This window comes from Chenopodium quinoa, unplaced genomic scaffold, assembly GCF_001683475.1.
Source record: "Chenopodium quinoa cultivar QQ74 unplaced genomic scaffold, ASM168347v1, whole genome shotgun sequence".
Classification (NCBI taxonomy): Eukaryota; Viridiplantae; Streptophyta; class Magnoliopsida; order Caryophyllales; family Amaranthaceae; genus Chenopodium; species Chenopodium quinoa.
In genome coordinates, this window is record NW_018745523.1 from 857742 (window position 1) to 878365 (window position 20624).

Consider the following 20624-nt stretch of genomic DNA (forward strand, 5'->3'; position numbering starts at 1 on the left):
TAGTTTGGACAGAAGGTCTTACTATACTTGCAGAGGTTGAACTAGCATCGGGCATTGCATACTCACGCAACATCTTAGCTGGTGGTTCTACCATGTTTTCAGTTTCTGAGAAAAGAGACTCCAAGTTGGATGGAAGATTCTTGTTCAGAAATCTGGAGTCTCCTCAACGCGTGCAACGTTCTTTCGATTTCTGGATCAAAAGGGATTAAAGAACGATTAGTACGTGGCATACACTAAAAAATAACCATAAAAAGTAGAGTATAATGCTGAAACAGAATATCGAAAACAGAAACTCAAAATATCAACAATAAAAAAAAATGCAGATTTTTTTTTTCTCCTATAAACTGCTGCTGTATGCAGTAGCAGTAACAAATTTTTTTTCTTTTTTTAAACAAACTGCCAACGACACAAAACAGAAAATAAACTAGTAGAAATAAAAATAAAAAAATGCGATTTAATACTGGCAGAAATAAAAATAAAGTCTAAACTAATACGAAAGTTTCTACGGTATGATATTGAATTATTGCCTCCTCGGCAACGACGCCAAAAACTTGGTCGGGTCTAAATCTACCGCAAGTGTACGAGTCAATTACAGTAAATATAGGGTGAGCAAGGTATCGTATCCATAAGGAGGTCTACTCAAGTACCAAATTAAGAAACTAGAATATTATTTAGACGACGAAAATATGAGAAAAGTAGTACTAAACTATAAACGATTAAGGCTTGCAAACTAATAAAACGATAGACAATAATAAGAAGTAGTTCTAGGTTTCGGGTTTCGCCAATTACTCTCTATAATGTAATTAAACTAATTGCAGGGTTGAACATATATAATATAACAATGATCGAATTACCAATAGTATGTAATCTCCTCTTCCAAGGTAGAAAACGCATATTCAAATCAACATTATGTCTACTTCCGTGATCACAACAATTGAAATAAACTCATTAAGAATAGGAATTCAAAAAGACCATCCCAAGTGTATAACTATTCCTAAAATTATACTACTTGACGTTTGATAATCCCACGAACTAGTATTGAAATTTCACTTCCGCTAATAATCCAATACCTTAAACATACAATCAATTGGCCAGATTAAGAGTACAAATTAAAACAAGATTATCACATTGCAATTATATAAATCAAACCCAAACAAAGTAATTCAATTCATTGATAGATTATAATGGACTACATCCCTATCCTAGAACAAAGGAAATTAGCTAGACATGGAGATTAAGAAAACACAATCAATAATATATAACATTGTTAATTGCATAATCTTAAAGAGAGAAGAGTAAACTCCAATTATAGAAGTTGAACGCTGCTCAAGGCTCGTCTAGAGGTGTGGTTTGCTGATGCTTCGTCCTCTTCTCCGGCTGCTCTTCGTCTCTGTCTTTAAGTGTTCGTGCTCGCCGTCTGTGTGTCTCTCGCTACTGCCTCTACTTTCCCTTAAATACAGTATCTCAATTTTGAGGGTTTTTCTTCCAATTCTTTGTGCGTGTGCAGCTTCTGTTTCTTGGGCCATTAGGGGTTGGTGGGTATTAAATACCACTACTACTACTTCTTTTGCTTATATGTTGCACGTGAGTATATAGTGGGCTTTTGTTTCTATTGTTTTGTTTAGTCTTTGTAAGTAATAAACCTGAAACAATATGAAAGTTGAAATTTTAGTAATTCCTTTGTCAAAATCGTATATTAGGGGTATAATTAAGTAAATGTTATCAATTAAGCTCAACAAAGTAAATTTCATGATAAGCCATTAATATCTATATATAAACACATAATTTATACTCTAAAATAGAGTAAAAATGATACAATAAAGTATATAAAATATGAACTTATCAGTCCAAACCCAAAGCCATCATTACAGTGTAAGTATTACTTCGGTCTTGTTTGGCTGTTGGTTGGTTCACTTAGCTTGTTTGACTAGCTGGAATGTTTGGCTGTTTATAATGACTTTTGAAATTGGCTGTTTAAGCTGGCTGTTTATAAAAGTGTTTGGTAAATTAATTGTTGGTTGTTGGTTGTTGGCTGTTTATTAGATAATGGCCTTGTTTGGCAAATGGTTGTTGGCGGTTGGCTGTTGGCTGGTTCACTTAGCTTGTTTGACTAGCTGGAATGTTCTGCTGTTTATAATGACTTTTGAAATTGGCTGTTTAAGCTGGTTGTTTATAAAAGTGTTTGGTAAATTAATTGTTGGTTGTTGGCTGTTTATTAGATAATTTGTGGGCCAACAAGCCAAAAGCCAACAAAAAAGCTACTCAAAGCAGCTTTTTCATTTTGGCTTAAAAGCCAGCTTTTTCGCTGACTAAAAGTCAATTACCAAACACATTTTTTGGCTGTTTGACCACCTAAAAAAGCCAAAAACCAAAAGTTAACCAAAAAGCCATTAAAAAGCCAATTACCAAATGTAGACACCCATTTGTGTCTCCCCAAAACCAAACCCAGTGATGAGTATCTTTCGCGTCGAATCATAATCGAATGAAGTGAAAGTGTGGAAAGTTTAGTGTTGCGGATAGTTTTAATTTCTTTTCTCTTCTCTTTGTTTTTGAAAACCTATTTTTAAGAAAACAGCCAATCCAGTTTGGTTGGTCCATGATATGGGTCCAATAGTAGTGTAGTTGGATAGGGCTTGACAAGAGTTTTCCAACGATATATTATAAGCCAAATTTCGATGAATATTGAGGAAGTTATGGCCAAATTACTAAACTGGGCCCGTTTTGAGCTTTATATACGACCCAATGATCTAGGGGAGGGCCTAATATGATTTATCATTCCTAATGCAATTAGGAATGGTTTTAGTCTTCTAGATTATTCTAGAAGGTTCTTTTCATTCCTAATTCAATTAGCATTGATAAATTGACTTTTGTTGACTTTTCAGAGTTTTAATTAAAATCAAAGAGCATTTTTAAGAAAAAATACGATTTTATCCTCCTGTACGGCAATTTCTATCTGATTTTAAGAAAACGCGTGAATTTCTGAATCAGCGCCAAACGCCAGCTGTAGCGCCTGGCGCTACGCTTGGCGCCTGGTGCTAATGTTGGCGCCTGGTGCTAATGTTGGCGTCTGGCACCAATAGGCAGCGTTGGCGCTAATCAGATTTTATTTGCGCCAGAACTCTGTTTTGATATTTTATCTTTTGGCTGATTTTCTTTATAAATAACGTCGTAAAAACTCCGTTTTCATTCATCAACAATAATCTACAATCTACAATTAACCAATACATCAACTCTCATCAAGAATTTCTTGATTCTCTCCCTCTTTCTAAACCAACCCTTTTATGAACACAATTCCTCATACATTAGCACTAGATACACCTAGCCATATTCGGAGTTGCCTTCGCCCTAGACGTGAAAGGTTTAATTTCTGAGGGTTTGGTCCCAAATCTCTCTTTCCATTATTTAATTTAATTATTGTTTTATTTATTATTTTCCTTGAAGTTACTAACGCGTGTATTTTGTTATTAGAAAGAGGCATGAGGCATCAAAGTAAGTATTTTAATGGTTTTTATTGATGTTATGATATAGAAATCATGCTTAGATTGTTATTTTGATTATATTCCTAGTATCATGTCTAGGGTAAATTTAATATCAAGTATATGATTAAAAGTATGATGCCTTTTATGTTCTTCCTAATATTTATGATTGTTAGTATCATGTTAGGGCTACATATATGATTTTTGATGTTTAGTGACATGCTAGGGTTTGTTATTAATCTTGTTAGTATCATGCCTAGGATCTTGCTATGCTTTAATATTAACATTAATATGATTATGATTATAATTGTTATAATTATTGTTATTGTGATGATTATTATTATGTTGCTTGATATATATTTATTGTTATTGCTTGAACACACCTTTTATGCATGTTTAAAGGGAATTTGTACTTGTAATCACGCTTAATAAGATAATTAATAATCTTGTTTAGGGTTAATTTGATTATAATTCAAGTGATCGCCAATAATAGTTTTATTTGTGCATTAAATTCAACCAACATAGATAAACAGGTTTAGGATTAATCCTATTGATTGCATGTTAGTCAGAAAGCGCACATGAATACGATCAGAATAAAGTAGAGGCCTATTATTAGGGCAGGTTCAATCTCTTTTAGGTTGGATTTGTACCTTCATCCCCGAACCCTATTTGGTTCAAGACCTTATTGGAGTTGACGATCTCTTGGATCGTTAAGGGGTGTAACCTTCACCTCGTGAACGGTTTACAAGTTCCTAAAAAACTTGTTGGCGACTCTTTTGCTCTATCTTCTTTCCCTTTGGACGCCACCGTACTTTAGTGTATGATCACAATGGGGTTCAAGCTAGGGATTAACGCTTGAAATATTCCCTACACCAAACATGGCCAATTTGTGGGCCACAAGCCAACAAAAAAAAGCAACTCCAAGCAGTTTTTTTTTTTTTTATTTATTTATTTTGGCTTAAAAGCCAGCTTTTTGCTGACTAAAAAGCCAATTACCAAACACATTTTTTGGCTGTTTGACCACATAAAAAAAGCCAAAAGCTAACCAAAAAGTCATCAAAAAGCCATTTACCAAACATGGCCTCCCGCTGTATAATACTTGACATAGCTATCATTTTGTTCGTCCCAAAATATTTTACACGTTACCAAATATGAAATGAGATCACTAATAAAAAAATATATTTTGTTGTACCCTCTTTGGGACCGCAAACCCCAAACTCAATTAAATCCTACACTTTCTCTCTCATCAGAGTCATCACTACCCACTACCTCCATTTCCCCCACCTTTTGTTTTCTTGCAATATAAAAATACAAAAGAGAATTCTTTATCTAATAAACAAATATTTTAAATGGAGCCACTTGTAATTTTCTTAAAGTACGTATCCATTTCAACGTCTCAAGTATTATTAGATGGAGGAAGTATTAGTTTTTAAAAAATTTTAAGGTGGGGCAAAAGCATTTGAAGTGAAATGAGTTGGTGGGCTAGGCTGTCCAAGATATTAATACATTGATGAGATTGGGCCTAGAGAGTATGGATGTTCATGTACTAGGTTCTCAAAGATTGACAATTGGACTGAAGTCACTAAACACCTTGTTTGGAAGAGAGTAAGTAGAGTCTTTTTGTTTAAAAGAAGAGCATAATTACAAGGAATTTCAGTTTTAATAAACCAACCATGTCTGATTGTCTGAATACATAAACCTAATTTGTGTTTGGGTCTAAACAATAATATGCATAACTATTTTAAAAATGTATGGTTTGGATTTTGGATCAAGCTTGTGAGAGCGAGTTGTAGGACTTAAGCCGAGGGTAGCACAGAGTCATAAACACCAAAATCACTTAATTTCAAGTTATTAAGAGCGTACCCAATGATGATTTCATATGCTATAGATGGATTTGATATGCTTTGGTTAATATTATTAGCAGTGATATGCAAAGAAGAAAAATGTCATTTTATTGATGTTATCACTAAAAGCAACCCTGGTTTGATAACACAATCTTGCAGACTTACCAAATGAGTATTTAGTTATACAACATTATTAGAGAGCAATTTAATAATTGTATCTTATCTTATTTAATCAAATAAATAATCAAAAATTAAATGTATATGTATAAACGCCTAATATCAATTCGCCTTTTACAATCTTTCTTATGAGTTTTCATAGAACTTCTAAACCTACAAGTATATATTGTAGTCTTGGTGTCATTGGCACGAAAATCAAATAAATTTATGCAATTCCTTGCCGTCTTAATATACCCTAACAGCTGGGAGTAATCTCCTTTTTTCAGCTGTCAAAAAAAAAATATATATATATACCCTATGTATTTCCAAATTGCAATAGATGGAGAAATCTTGGTTTTCATATACTTTATTGCAAATAATTTCCCTTGCAGTCTAAATGTACCCTATATAATTCCAAATTGCAATAGATGGAGAAATCTTGGTGTTCTTGCTTTATACTTTAGATTTTATCATAAACGAACGACTTCATAAATATTGAACTGAATGGGGCTTATTTTTTGGAGCATCATCAACCACAAAACCTAAGACGCATACACAACTATTGTAAAAATTGTTCAAAATGATTGAATCCATGAAGAATTAAGGTGTTTATTATTCTAATCAAGTTAAGTTTATGGATTAACAAAAAGTTGTAAAGAATTATTTTACTTTGTCATCCTATGAATTATTTTGCAACATTTTTTTTTTTTTTTATCTTTAAGCTTTGCATTAGCGCCATGCATCAGGCATCACATTATTCACATCTACATAATCTATATTTGAAATGATGTGTTTAAATTTTTAGGCTCCACTAAAATCTTAATTACTTCTCGCATTGTTTTTATTAGGATGACTTAAATCTTAATAGTCACATTTCATAAATATTACGAAGTGATAAATAATCTGGTTATTGTTTAAAAAGATGACAATTAATAAAAGTAGAGAGGAAAAAATATTGACGTTTATTCTTAAAAGTCATTGTGCAATATAAAATCACAAATATGAAAATGTTAGAAGATCGAAAACAAAGATAGATATTGATCTTTTATTTTAATTTAAATAATAAAAGAGAAGTACATTATTATTCACGTGTTTCCCTTGCCTCTTGAATAACTTTTACCCATATTATGGGTCGCGAACCTCTTGAGAGGGGTTCTCTGAAGGACAGGGAATAATGGGGACAAACGAGTAGAGTTGAGATGGAAAGAGGTTGTTCGAGGCAGAGGGGGTAATAGGGGGTTAGGCAATAGGGATTAAAACTCCTCTTTGAGGAGGTAGAGGGGACAATAGGGGGTTGAGGAAGAGGGATTAAACTCCTGTCTAAGGAGGCGGATGGGACAATAGGGGGTTGAGGAATAGGGATTAAACTCCTGTCTGAGACAGATGGGACAATGGGAGGTTGGGGAATAGGGATTAAACTTCTGTCTAAGGTAGAGGGGGTTATGGGAGGTTGGGGAATAGGGATTAAAATCATGTCTAAGGAGTCAGATGGGACAATAGGGGGTTGAGGAATAGGGATTAAACTCCTATCTGAGACAGATGGGACAATGGGGGGTTGGAGAATAGGGATTAAACTTCTGTTTGAGGTAGAGGGGGTTATGGGAGGTTGGGGAATAGGAATTAAACTCTTGTCTGAAGCAGAGGGGACAATGGGGGGTTGAGGAATAGGGATTAAACTCCTATCTGAGACAGATGGGACAATGGGGGGTTGGGGAATAGGGATTAAACTTCTGTCTGAGGTAGAGGGGGTTATGGGAGGTTGGGGAATAGGAATTAAACTCTTGTCTGAAGCAGAGGGGACAATGGGGGGTTGAGGAATAGGGATTAAACTCCTATCTGAGACAAATGGGACAATAGGGGGTTGGGGAATAGGGATTAAACTTCTGTCTGAGGTAGAGGGGGTTATGGGAGGTTGGGGAATAGGAATTAAACTCTTGTCTGAAGCAGAGGGGATAATGGGGGGTTGAGGAATAGGGATTAAACTCCTATCTGAGACAGATGGGACAATGGGGGGTTGGGGAATAGGGATTAAACTTGTGTCTGAGGTAGAGAGGGTTATGGGAGGTTGGGGAATAGGAATTAAACTCTTGTCTGAAGCAGAGGGGACAATGGGGGGTTGAGGAGTAGGGATTAAACTCCTATCTGAGACAGAGGGGATAATGGGGGGTTCAAAAATAGGGATTATACGGGCTGCCGAGGTAGGTTGAGGGATGGTTGCAGCAATCAAAACAGATGCCAATACTAGCAAACTAACCACATTCTTCATCTCCATCTTCCACTTTAATTTCTCTCTTTAGTTTGCACTATATAGCTAGCTTGTTTTTTTCTTAATTACTTATCCATTCGATTTTGTAGAATGGAATGTTTGTGTGTGTTTGTTGGATATAGTAGATCACCCTTTTATACTATTAGTCTACCCTATTCCCTAGATGATTATTGATTACATTTTTATTTATTACTATATCAATCAATTCCAATTATTTCTTGATTTGTATTGATTCTGTTTAAAATTAAAATAATATGCATGGATACACATATGATTCAGTGTCTACATACGTACGTAATGCTCATATAATCATATTTGATTTGTTAGTTATTATTATTTTCAATTTATTAGTAAATTAATTTGTGAAGAATATTGTTACAATGAACAAGTCTACATACATCTTATTACCTTTTTTTTTTTTTTTTTTTTGAAAACTACATCTTATTACCTTGTACTGAGTAATTAATTAAATAGTAATTAATCGTAATATTTTTTTTTTTTTTTTGAAAACTACATCTTATGCCTAGCATGGGACCTAACAAGTTATTATGGGCTTTGTAGGCTTGTAGCACAATATCCTCACATTAATTAGTGTAAACAATATGGAATACCTATTTATTTATGTAAATAAAATCCCATGTTTAGGATATTTCATCCTTAATTTGCTCGGCTCTATTACCTGTTATATGTTACGTTCATTTTTTTTTATTTTTGAAGAAATATTACGTTCATTTAGTCATTAGCTTGACAGCTTGTATTAAAAAAGATAAATTGTGTAAATAATTATCATTTTACATATTATATTGGAGAAAGTATGGTTATGAAAGAACTTAGATCTCACGCGTAGAAATGGAAAAATTAACTAAGTAGTATAAGAAGGAACAAAATTTGATAGATGCATGGTTTAGCTTAGTTTTGGTGCAGGTTAAAAGTGACTCTAAAATTATTAAATAGATAGATGGATAATAAAAGGTAAAATAATTGTTTCAAAAAAAAAATAAAAAAATAAATAAAAGGTAAAATAATGACATAGTAGCCATTTAGGATACAAATAAGCATTATATACTTTGATACTCCATATTAATTTAAAAATACAAGGCAAATTAAATGTAAATCGAGGTAATTAAATGTTACATGTAAATCGGATTATTAAATGTCATAACATGTGACCTAATTAAAAAGATTCACGGGAAGTATGAGACTATATGATCGATAACTAGACCAAGGGGTGACCAGTCAGTTTGTAGTCTTAAATATATATGCTTATGTCTTATGGTCAGTAAAATGTGTGATCAAAATTTGTAGGGAATGTATGTAGTGAAAAACTGAATATATCAGAAAAAAGAACAGCTTTGTCACTAGAATTTAATAATCTTACATTCTTAATCTTAATACTGCATTACATGATCACACACTCTGTTGCAGACTATTACAAAGCTCTAAAACTCAGTAATTACTTGTAAACATAGCAGAATCTTGGCACTCATTAACCATAAAATTGTTATACACTGCATAAACTTATCATATAAAAAATCAAATGAACTGAATAATTTTCGGGTTATAGAAGATGCAAGTGTTTTAATCAGTGCAGCAGCGGTACATGAAGTACTTCTCCATAGGTCTTCCACACTCGGCACAGACCACCTTCTCAGGGATACCGCCTCCAACCCCAGGAAGAATAAGCCGGTTGCAGTGGTGTGGAGTATGAAGTTCCTGCAAATGCTCCTTTAAAGCAGGTAAAAAACCTATCCTTAATGCATTTTCCTGCCAATCTTCAAACTTCATGAGGCAATCTAGTATCATGTCTCCTTTGGATCTAGCCATATCAGTTAATCCGAACCACATAGTAGCCCACCCTTGGTCACTTCCATCGAAGCTAAGCACTGTCATCACTTCTTGCATAATCGAGTCACTCTCAACACCCTTTCCATGTTGCATTTTCGAATAGAGCATACACTCGAGCCTAATCCAAAAGTACCACATTGAGTTCAAGTCAGGCAAATAATGGCTATGTCCATCTTTGTCTATGACTTGAACAATTTTCCTCATTCGCTCCTTTGCATTGCTTTTCCCGGCATATACTAGCTCTAGAGTGATTCCTGCCGCGGCTGCTACTTTATTGGCAGTATGAGTAAACCGCCTTATCCAATCCATGTCTTCCCCTCCATACACACAAACGTACCTTCCTTCATGAGCCTACGAAAAAAAAGGCACACATTTATTAAGCTTAAAACTCGTTATGGTTATGCTAATGCAATGAATCTATTGATCTATTCTATGTCTTTTCTCTGAAATATCATACAGAAGAAGTAAAAGAACCGAAAACTGTTTAAAAAAAACAGTGAAATTTGACAGCGATATGAAAGAGGATATACCCATTCGATGATTTGAGGTTGGATGTCATCTACAAAAAGCTCAAGCCTCCAAGACTCATCTCTCCAAAGAGCTTCTTCTTTCATAGTAGTAAAAGGGTAGGCAAAATTTCCCCAAATTAAAAACATGTGAAGAGCATTTTGGCATACAACTTTCCCTTGGGGGTCTAGCGCGACAAGGATCATCTTTTTGTCAAAATTCCATACCTCCCTAATATACCTTATAGCAGCAGGCTCCATAATTTTTGGGTGATGCAGAGTATACCATGACATCATGGACTCGAGCTGCTCGAATCTTTGCTGTAGTGCTTCACTCCAAGGGATAGTCTTGTCAATTATCGGAATCCACACAATTTCATACTGGAGCTCAGGCTTTGACCTTGATTTACTGTAAATTTGGTCTAGAATCCTCAGCTCTTCTTCGGTGACATCAAAGTCTGAAATGAGTAACAGGACTGTTTTTCTCCTGAGGGCTTCAACATGAACCTGTTGCACTTGAGTCGTTAGGATTCGATTATTTTTAGGAGGAAAATGAACTAAAATGGATGGAAAAAGTATGTGGTGTAAGAGTTAACCCTTGAATTGGTATGCTTTTCATAAAGGGGCATAATATCATCCTTCAAGTATATCAAATGCCTTAGAATCCTGGTGTTGTCAAGCTGTGGTAAGTCGAGGATGCGTACAAGATTGTTGTATGCCTCAATGTGTTTCTTCTCATCTGCATATCACATTAATTTCTAAAAATGCCCAAGAAAATTCAACTTGATAAATTCAGTAATCCTACTAGATCAAAGCCATCAAACATTTGTCTAATATACTTAAAGAAACAGATTTTTTAAGGCAAATGCAGGGGAGTCCTGACATACCTTACAGTTTCCTGCATTATCACAAAAGGAAATTATTTACTATGTTTAATAATCGTCATTATAGAACTATTATACTAGATTTCACATACAATACAATTATACTATATGCAAAGAAAGTTTGTTAAATTAGTAAAGCGAATAGTGGAGAAATGGTTCAAACATACAGGAGCTATCAGTAAAAATATCACACTAATTATTAGTAATCGCAACAATAAATTTTGGAGGAAATACGAAGAAGATTGACCTATATGCTGATAGCATAGTGCAAGTTGTTGCATAAGATGATCATGAATGTTCCTCTCTTTATGAGCCAAGCTTGATAACTCCCATGCTTCCGTCGTTGATGAAACATACCTAGAAAACAATGAAAACAGTATGATGCCAATAGAAAATACAGTATATATAAACTAATGATCAGATTAGATTGTTTTGATTAAGAGTAAACTCACTCGTAGCTCATGCCAATAAGACTAAAAATCTGCGTGGCACAGGCCACAACACTCCTGATAGTCCAGTAAGCAGCAGTTGGAATGTGTGTCATAGCAACAGATAAAGGCGGCTGCTCAGCTGAGATGTACTGCTGAGGCAGCTGCCTGAACTCAACAATCCTCTTTGTTACATCCAACATCGCCCCAATGAGATTGTTCAAGGCTTCAAAGCGGGATTTCAGTGCATTAGAGTGCTCCATTACATCAGGTAGTTGCTTAAGGACAGCAACAGACTTGGCGAGAGGGTGACTAGAGAAGAGCTGAACCACCAACCCAAACTCTCCATAGGCTATTGCTAGTGCCGTTAGAGCTATGGCTACCTTTGCATCCCATGAATAGCTTGACAGCAAGCTGAGAAGTGCCATTGTTGTCGCATGTGCATCTCCTCCTCCCGCGCATTTGCATGTTATCTGCCAGTATACAGAACATATGTTATGAAAACATGAAATTATATTTGAAGATAAGACCTTTTTTTTTGGCTCATTTGAGATTTTACAAGTATAATTGCCAATCCATGTAATGTATTGTACATCTATTTTATCAGTCTTCTGGTTTAAAATTCGTTTTTCCTTAGATACTTTATTTTGGACACACAAGTATAACATTCAGTTAAAATGACTAGGTGTGGTCCTGATGGTCATGGCCTAAAGGGGCAACAAAATTATATAAAATCGCGAGTAATTGACTCATTTAGAGCACTCTCAATGGTGAGAGTTTTTTTAGCTCGTGAACATTTTTTGTGAGGAAAAAAAAATGCTCACAACTCACAATGGTGAGTAAAATGAAAAATAGGTAAAAATGCTCATGAGCATTTATTAAAAAGCTCAAAAGTTGAGCATTTTTTGCCATGAACAGTGTTGCAAGTGGGCCCCACACGCGTCAGAAAAATAAAAAAAAAAGCTGACTCTAACATCAAAACGACGCGTTTTGATGAAGCTGCCTCAAAGGCGCGCCTCAAAACGCGTCGTTTTGAGTATCAGAAAAAAAAAAAAAAGGGAAGCTGACGCGTGCAGTTCGCTGGCGAATGAGGACGCGACACGTGGCAGCTGGCAGCAAGACAACCAATCAGAAAATACTAGCCGTTTTACAACGGTTATTTATGTATTTCCCATTTTCAGAAAAATATATTTTGTAAAAAAAAAAAAAAAAAATTACCAACGGTCATAAAATTAAATTCTCTATAAATAGACATGCATTTTGATATATTTTGATACAATTTCAAAAACACCTTAAAATCCTCCAAATTTTAATTTTCTTAAAAGTATTTTAATTTTGTAGAAGAATATTGCTATTGCAATTCATCCATATTGAGGTAAAAAAAAAATTATTTAATTTTTAAAATCAGTTAAATATAAGTAGTATATTATATGTGATTTTTTTAAAAAAAAAAAATATTTTAGGCCATGTAATTATATTTGCAATATGTAATTATTAAGAAAGTTGTTTATATTTTGTCCATAAATTTCTGAATTTGTTGTTGCAATTAATTAATGGTAAATTTTTGTTGCTATATATAAATGTATTAACTTAATAAAATTAGTATATATGTGATTTTATTGAAAAAAAAAATTATAGGCCACGAAATTATATTGCATTATGTACATGTTCTTAAAGTGTTGCAAGTATTGGTTAATTATTTTCTTTAACATGTACCTGTAGTTATGTGTTAAAATTAGTATATATGTTATTTTGTATGGCATGTAATGTTATTGCATTATGCAATTGAAGAAAGTTGTTGATATTTTTTTGGATTTGTTATCATTTTAATTTGTTTTTTGAGTAAATGTTTGTAACGATATTGATCTTTTGTTTTTTGGTGCAGAATATTTTAATGGATCCAAACAACCCAAATTTCCGTCAACAACTTTCGGGTTTTAGTGATGATTTCCTAACTAATCCCGAGTTTCAGTTGTTCTTGCAAAGAATGGGCAATATGTCGACGCAACCACCTCCACTGCATCAGAATCAACACTCGAGCCGAAGTTCTAAGAGCCTTCTACGAAGAAGATCAACAAGAATCAACACCAGCATCAACATCTACAACGCCACCGTTTGAATTCAACGTAGGCCGACCTACCAACTTTGACTTCAACGCATTTCTACAGCGAAAAGCTTCCCTCCGTGACAGAGAAATTCATCTATCTCTGAAACGTGATTTAGTCGAACATATTTGGCAACGATACGGGCCCCGTAATTAGGGAGAAATTAGACGATGTAGTTGTTGTGTTTTTTTTATTTCCTAAGTTTAATTGCGCATGACGTTGCAAATTAATTGTTCTCTAATATTGTACCGCTTTTAAAATAAATAAAAAATTATGAGCTTTTTTTTTACAATTATTTATAATAACATAAATAATTTTACGATAAATTTTAACGATAAAAAAGAAAAAAATAAAAAAAATAAGTTACACGTAATTAAACTAGTTTTTATTTATTTGGAATAATGTTAAAATATAAATGAAATAAATAAATAAAGAAGTGTTGTGTAGGAGAGAGAAAGTTATGGTAGGGTATTGAAAAAGTAAGAGAGAGATAGTGGTGGGTGAGCATTTTTTTTGCTCACCATTGGGAGAGGAAATATGAAAAAAATTTGCCCATGAACAAAATTGATTTGTTGAGAGAGAAAGTGGGTAGAGAGAGAGTGGGTGAACATTTTCTTTGCTCACCATTGAGAGTGGTCTTAGTACCTCACAGGAAACCTTCTGAATGACAAAAGCCAATGCTTCAAGCATCCCATTTTCATCAACAACAGCTGCACCAGTCTTATCATCCAAAGATTCAATATGTGCACCCTGCAAAATGAACAATAAAATGATCACAATTTAAAAACAGAACACACATACAAAAAAAAATTAAAAATGGACTGAAGAAATAATAAACATACAGGAATGCTAGGGGCAGCACGCTTAAAGACATCCTCAATGATTTCTAAGATCGGCCTGACATCTACATCGCGGCCATCAGGAGCATGTGTTCCCTGGATCTGCTTCAGCATTGTGCTGTCGTCGGATGCAGCAAACATCCGACGTTCATTCCTAGCCATCTGCCTATGTGATGGTGCAGCAGACATTTTTCTTTTTTTCTTAGCTACCTTTGTACTAAAAACTTTGTGATTGTTACTAGAACAAGTAAGTGTAACTGTTCTACTAGCGCTCAGTAAACTGAACATTATATAGTGATAAAAATTTGTAATAATTTTTATTTTATTTTTTTGTTTAATTACATAATATGATAATGTGATATAAAGTTTTAAAAGATCTTTGAATCAGTTCCTTGCTTGCATAGAACCTAAAGCCAAGTAATAAGATAAGGTTATGTAGCTTTGGTGGTCCCTTCAACGTCTTTACAGCATCCTTAAAAGTTTATTATCATCATTTATTAAGAACATATTTGCTTAAAAACAGAGTTGATTACTTCTTAGTTTGTTTTCGAGTAATTTTTTCTTCCATTTTTTAATACCAAGTAATTTAATTGCGATTTTACTGTAAGTTACCAATAAGCTTTGATCCGTCATCAACGTGACATAATGCCCAAAAAAGGAAGCATTTGTACCTTTGATATCAAGTTATAGCATCCTTTCCTTCTTAAGGTTGGTATTTCAAAATTCACATTGATAAAGATGAGTTCTAGTGGTAAGGTTTGATGATCTTTTAAAAAATTAATTTGGTGCTAGATGGCTTAATAACAAGTGTACTACATGTTACTCGATTCTTCATTTACTTCAATTAAACACCCGTGATAAAGTAATCGTTATAGGACTAAGGACTTCAACCATCAAATTAATCTTTTAGTTTAACTACTAACCCGATATTAATAGTGAGTGTAACAGTACTTGTATGATTTAGTAATACAAACTAAAAGTCTTATCTTCAAATTGTATATAAGTGGATTTATATACAATTTAAGACTTTATTCATCATATGTTTAACATCCAATATATCTCTAAGAAATGCTTTCAAAATGTTGTTAATGAGCTTTAGCATGTCTAATGTGAACATTTTTACATCTCTTAGCTTTACTTGGGGACATGTGGTTGAAAGTCATATTTTAAAAAGTTAAATTGCTTTGGCCCTTCAAATTACTTTTACTTACGATAAATTGTGATCATCATCAATATGACATAATGGATAACGCCCAAAAAAAAAAAGTAATTTTACCTTGAATTCCAAGTAATAATATTATCCTTTCCTTCACTAGGTCGGTAATTTGCGTGATTGGCCAAAATTAACAACGATAAAGATGAGTCCTAGCGGTACAATATGATGATCTCTTAAATATTGATTTGGTACTAAATTTTAATAAATAACAAGTAGACTATTTCATACATGTTAATTATTTTTGCAAAGTACTCGTAGTTAAGTGAAGTATAAGTTTTTCAATTCTTCATTTTACCACGTACACAAGTGATAAAATATAAATGGATCATTAATTTAACCGTCAACTGAATAATTTAAGATGGCAACAGATTATAGTCCCATGCACTCTTTTTATATTAAAATAGACGTATATTTATGTTCAATATGGATTTTAGTCAAGTTGATCCTTTAAGTAGTAATCTATTTTAAACATTCTACATTTTTACATCTAATTTGTGCTAATTTCATAAGATCCTTTGACAAAATGCTTATAATATCCTACCATACTTCTATATCTAATTTGCGCTAATTTCATATTCAGATATGCAGGTACTTATATCCGACATAAATATTCAAATTCCATATACCATGTAGAGTGTTGTAGCCTAAATCTATGTTGCATTTTTGCGCTAATTTCATATTGTCGAGTATCTTACAGTGTTAGAAATATGCAAGTATCTTCTTATAAAAAAGTGTTTATAGTGCCATGCATGGCCCAATACACGTAAGCCTATGAATTACTTTATTCATTCAATATTCTATACTATAACTTTTTTTTTTAGACAAAGGATACAAATAGATTATATATTAATACTAAAGCAAATAAAATTGACTGCCGCTTCTCTAGCAATTTGATGAGCTCGATTAACACGCTGACGATCCGCCTTATAGATACTGCAAACCTGAAAGGAAGAGCCTAGCCGTCTAATTTTTCGAATGAGCCAATGGTAATCCACATTACCTTGACCATCCCCCCGAAGAAGAGTAACGAGATTACACGAATCAGTAAAAATTGTGATGGAATTAAACCGTTGATCCAACGCCCATTGAAGGCCATACATGCAAGCCAAAGCCTCCGCATGTAAAGCTGAAGAACACTGGCCATAGTTACTGCCACCGAGGATACGAGCATCTAACGGATCATCATTATCTAAGCACCAACCCATCCCAGCATGTTGAGAGTCTTGAAACCAAGAGCCATCAATTTGGAGAGTATGTAACGCCGTCCCCTGGTTAGTTAGACCAAGGTGAGCTAAGTAAAACCCAGGCGGAGAAGAAGCCCCAGCATCCCTTCCCACCGAATTAGAGGTAAAAGAAGATTCCTCGGAGGCTACAAAGATTGAATGAGTCTCCATATCCTCCGCAAACTGTAAATCAAATGGCCGGGAGGTAGAGGAATCCCTAAAGATCCTGACATTCCGACATAACCACAAACCCCAAAGCGTACCGACAAAGGTACCTAAGCGGGAACTAGAAGGGCCATCCTGACTAATAAAAAGTCGGATATAACCTTGGATCCAATCTGAGAGAGAAAGGTCTCCATAAAATTTTGAGTGGATGCCTAGGCAACCACCCCTCCAAACTGAACGAGCATTAAAGCACATTCTGAAGATATGTTGTAGATCCTCTGGCTATGCCTAACAAAACGATGTGAAGTTAAAAATGACAAGAATAATGTTCCTGGAAATTAAAATAAAAGGTGAAGCAAATTCTCCTCAGAAATCTATGCTGGAACATTGGAAACAACTTTCCTTTAAACTATGAGCCTTGCACTTCAAGTCTTGAATCTTTAAAGATACAGAAGACTAGAAGAGATGGACTTCAAAAGTTTTACTTGGAGGGAAATTAACAATACTAATTTTTCCAGCTATTTCACATTTGTTCTTTGCCGATGACTCCTTACTATTTTTCCAGGTTTCTCCTCCTGCGTGTGAACATGTGATGAATGTGCTTTCTGCATTCTGTGATATTTCAGGTCAAATGCTTAATTTGCAGAAGTCGTTTGTCAAGTTTAGTCCTAATACTCCAGAGGACTATCGAGCTTATCTTTCTGGTTGTATGAAAATGCGGTCTGAATCTAGATTTGGTTCATATTTGGGGCTACCTGTTGATTTGGGCCGTAGTAAATGCTCTGAGTTTGGGTTCCTCTTGGACAAGGTTGCCAAACGCTTACAGGCCTTTGCAGCTCTTCAACTTTCACCGGCGGCGAAGCTTGTTATTATCAACTCAGTGCTCATTGCCTCCTTTAATCATATTTTGTCTGTTTTCAAAAAATTCCTGATTCTATATGTTCTAGGATGGATAATTTGTTAGCCAGGTTTTGGTGGAAGTCCTCTTCTTCTAATCGAGGATTAGCTCTTCGTTCTTCGTCATTGCTCCATCTTCCAAAGGGTTTAGGAGGATTGGGAATTCGCAGTATTGCCCCTTTTAACTCTTCCCTGTTGGCTAAGCAGAGTTGGCGGATTATTCAGTGCCCTCAGTTGTTGGTTTCCCGGCTTCTGTTTGCAAAATATCCAGCTCTTCGTTCTCGGTTTCTTGTCCCTCTTGGGGTTGTAGAAGTCTTATGTTGAGATTTTCCGTGTTGTCGAAAGGTCTGTTTTGGAAGGTTGGTTCAGGTTCTCGTGTTCGTATTTTGGAGAATTCTTGGGTTCCGGGGGAACCGGTTCATTTTAAGGATCTTCCGTCTAAGTCGGTTCGACCGACTCTTGTGTCTTCTTTACTTGATCCGCGTTCTTGCGCGTGGAATGCTACTATCATTCATGGTCTGTTTGAATCTAGCTCTGCTGCTAGAATTCTTTCGTTGGATCGGCCACTGCAGTTGATGGATGATTTTGTTTACTGGAAGTTCACTAGGGATGGTGTTTTCTCAACAAAATCTACTTATGCACTTCTTTGTGAGCCTAGGGTCTTGTCTAGTAGTCAATCTCAAATTTCTCCAGCATGGTGGAGGAAGTTTTGGGCTTTACCAATTCTTCCAAGGTGGAAAATCTTTGGTTGGAAATTGTTGCATGACGCTCTTCCTTTAGCGACTACTCTCCATGCTCGAGGGCTCCCGATCGATCCAGTTTGTGCTTTTTGTCATGTGGATGTGAAATCTATGTCTCATACATTCAGAGATTGTCCTGTTATCAGTAGTCTTTGGCTGTCTGGAGCGTTGGGCATTCAATGGGATCTTATGCAGTTTCCTTCGTTCGGTGTTTGGTTCTCGTGTACAATTTTTCATTTTTCGTCACTGAGGGATTGGAAGGGTGTTGCTTTGTTATTTTCTCTTCTCTGGGAAATTTGGATTTCTCGTAATCATCTGAGGTTTAGGAAAGCTGTTTGGTCGCTTGGGACTATTGTTGGTTTGACGTCAGAGTGGTTTCTTCGTGCTATGCAGGCTCAAAAGTGGAAGAGGTCTTCGAAATCTTCTTGTTTGGTTCGTTTGGAGGATAAGCAGGATGTCAGGTCGCAGTGTCTGCGAGAGTTACCTAATATCTCTCCAACGGTTTGTTTGATTATAGATGGGGCCTAGGATTGTTCCACTTATAGGGCTGGAGCAGGCTGGATAGTTCGTGATATTCATTCTTCTAAGGTACTAGGAGGTGGATGTCGGGCTTTTATGGCAAGTTCAGCGTTGCAGTCTGAGCTTCAAGCTTGTGTTTGGGGTTTAGAGTTTGCTATCCGTAGAGGCTTCTTGAAAATTCGGGTTTATACAGATTGTGCTGCCCTTCTTGCTCTTTGTCCTCCGTCTGGGTCAATGGAAATTTCGGTTTGGTGGCTCATTCAGGAGTTGCGGGCTTCAGTTCAATCCCTTTTGGTTTGCCAGGTTCAAAAGGTTCCTCGTTTGTGGGTTACTCCGGGTCACTGGTTAGCAGGTTGTGTCCGGCGTCGTCAGTTGTTGTATTTTATGTTTTAGCTTTTCGTTGACTGATGTTGTTTCTGTTAGTTTTCCATTTATTTGATAGCTCTTTTGTCAAAAAAAAAAAAAAAAACTTTTTTTTTACTACAATTAATATCAATACAAAATAAAAGGACAAATCAAAAACACATTAAACACTAGTAATTAGTACTAGTAATTACTAAAAGGCTAGAGTGAATTGAGTTACTTCCTTCGATTTTTTTATATATAATTTTAACTACATAATGTTGACTTTAGCACTATTTACATACTAATACCCTTTAACCAACAAGTTCAATTTTTAAATATTAGAGAAACATAAATTCATGTTGAGGTCTTGTTGAAACCGTTTCAATATATAATTTTAATATATGAAAAACTTAATAATTTTATTATATGACAATTGATAAAGATATATATAAATATTTAACAATGAAGGATAGTTCAATTGGTTAAAACTTTTGTCTTGGTTTCATAGATGCGATCGATTATCATCATCTGCATTTGTGACTCTCTAAACACCAAAAAAAAAATATAAAAATGTTCAATATTATGCAATGGAAAACATAATGTTATACTTTTTTTTAAAAAAAAAAATACAGAGTATCAAGAATTTAAATATCTATATTAATTATATCAAGAATTTAATTTGATATTTGTTTGTTTCGTACATAATTAGATCATATCAGACTAGACTAAATCAAATCTTATCTTTTATAATTTTTTTTACTTATAATTTAACTATTACATAATAATTGTCTTTAAACTCTTAATAAAAAAATGTATAAAATTTTTATATGTGGAAATTGCATATTAATACGAAATTGATGATTGAAATCTCATTTGATAATTTTATCCTAAATTAGTATGTAAATAGATTCAAGATTGGTCAAATCTAGGAAATAGATGAGACTAGATCAAATCAAATCGGATTATAAAAATTCAAATCAAATTAAATTAAATTAAATAGGTGAACCGGACAAAATATAAGTTAGTTCATTTACCGTCTTCAATCTCTTCTTTATTTTGTGTAAAATTATATATAAGAAGGGATATAGAAACTAATGAGCAAGTTATATACTCCATATATATATAGTTATGGGTGAACACAAGCTTAAATTTTACAATTTTGTTTCATTA

The 20624-nt window shown here is 34.4% G+C and overlaps 2 protein-coding genes across 3 annotated transcripts; both read right to left on the bottom strand.

Moving 5' to 3' along the window:
* Positions 1-6557: 6557 nt before the first annotated feature.
* LOC110715427 (vegetative cell wall protein gp1-like) lies at positions 6558-7748 on the bottom strand. Its single transcript, XM_021894010.1, has one exon. The coding sequence runs from the start codon at positions 7746-7748 to the stop codon at positions 6558-6560; it is 1191 nt and encodes a 396-aa protein (XP_021749702.1).
* Positions 7749-9074: 1326 nt separating this feature from the next.
* On the bottom strand, positions 9075-14624 carry LOC110715537 (protein SIEVE ELEMENT OCCLUSION B-like). Of its 2 annotated transcripts, none has more exons than XM_021894119.1 (7): positions 14353-14624; positions 14135-14260; positions 11430-11878; positions 11225-11334; positions 10690-10832; positions 10118-10600; positions 9075-9938 (listed from the first exon to the last, which is right to left on the bottom strand). In XM_021894119.1, the coding sequence occupies exons 1-7, from the start codon at positions 14536-14538 to the stop codon at positions 9321-9323; spliced, it is 2115 nt and encodes a 704-aa protein (XP_021749811.1). In that variant the 5' UTR covers positions 14539-14624; the 3' UTR covers positions 9075-9320. The 2 variants fall into 2 exon arrangements, with proteins under 2 accessions (XP_021749811.1, XP_021749812.1); XM_021894120.1 differs by having other exon boundaries at positions 9321-9938; positions 14156-14260.
* Positions 14625-20624: the final 6000 nt, after the last annotated feature.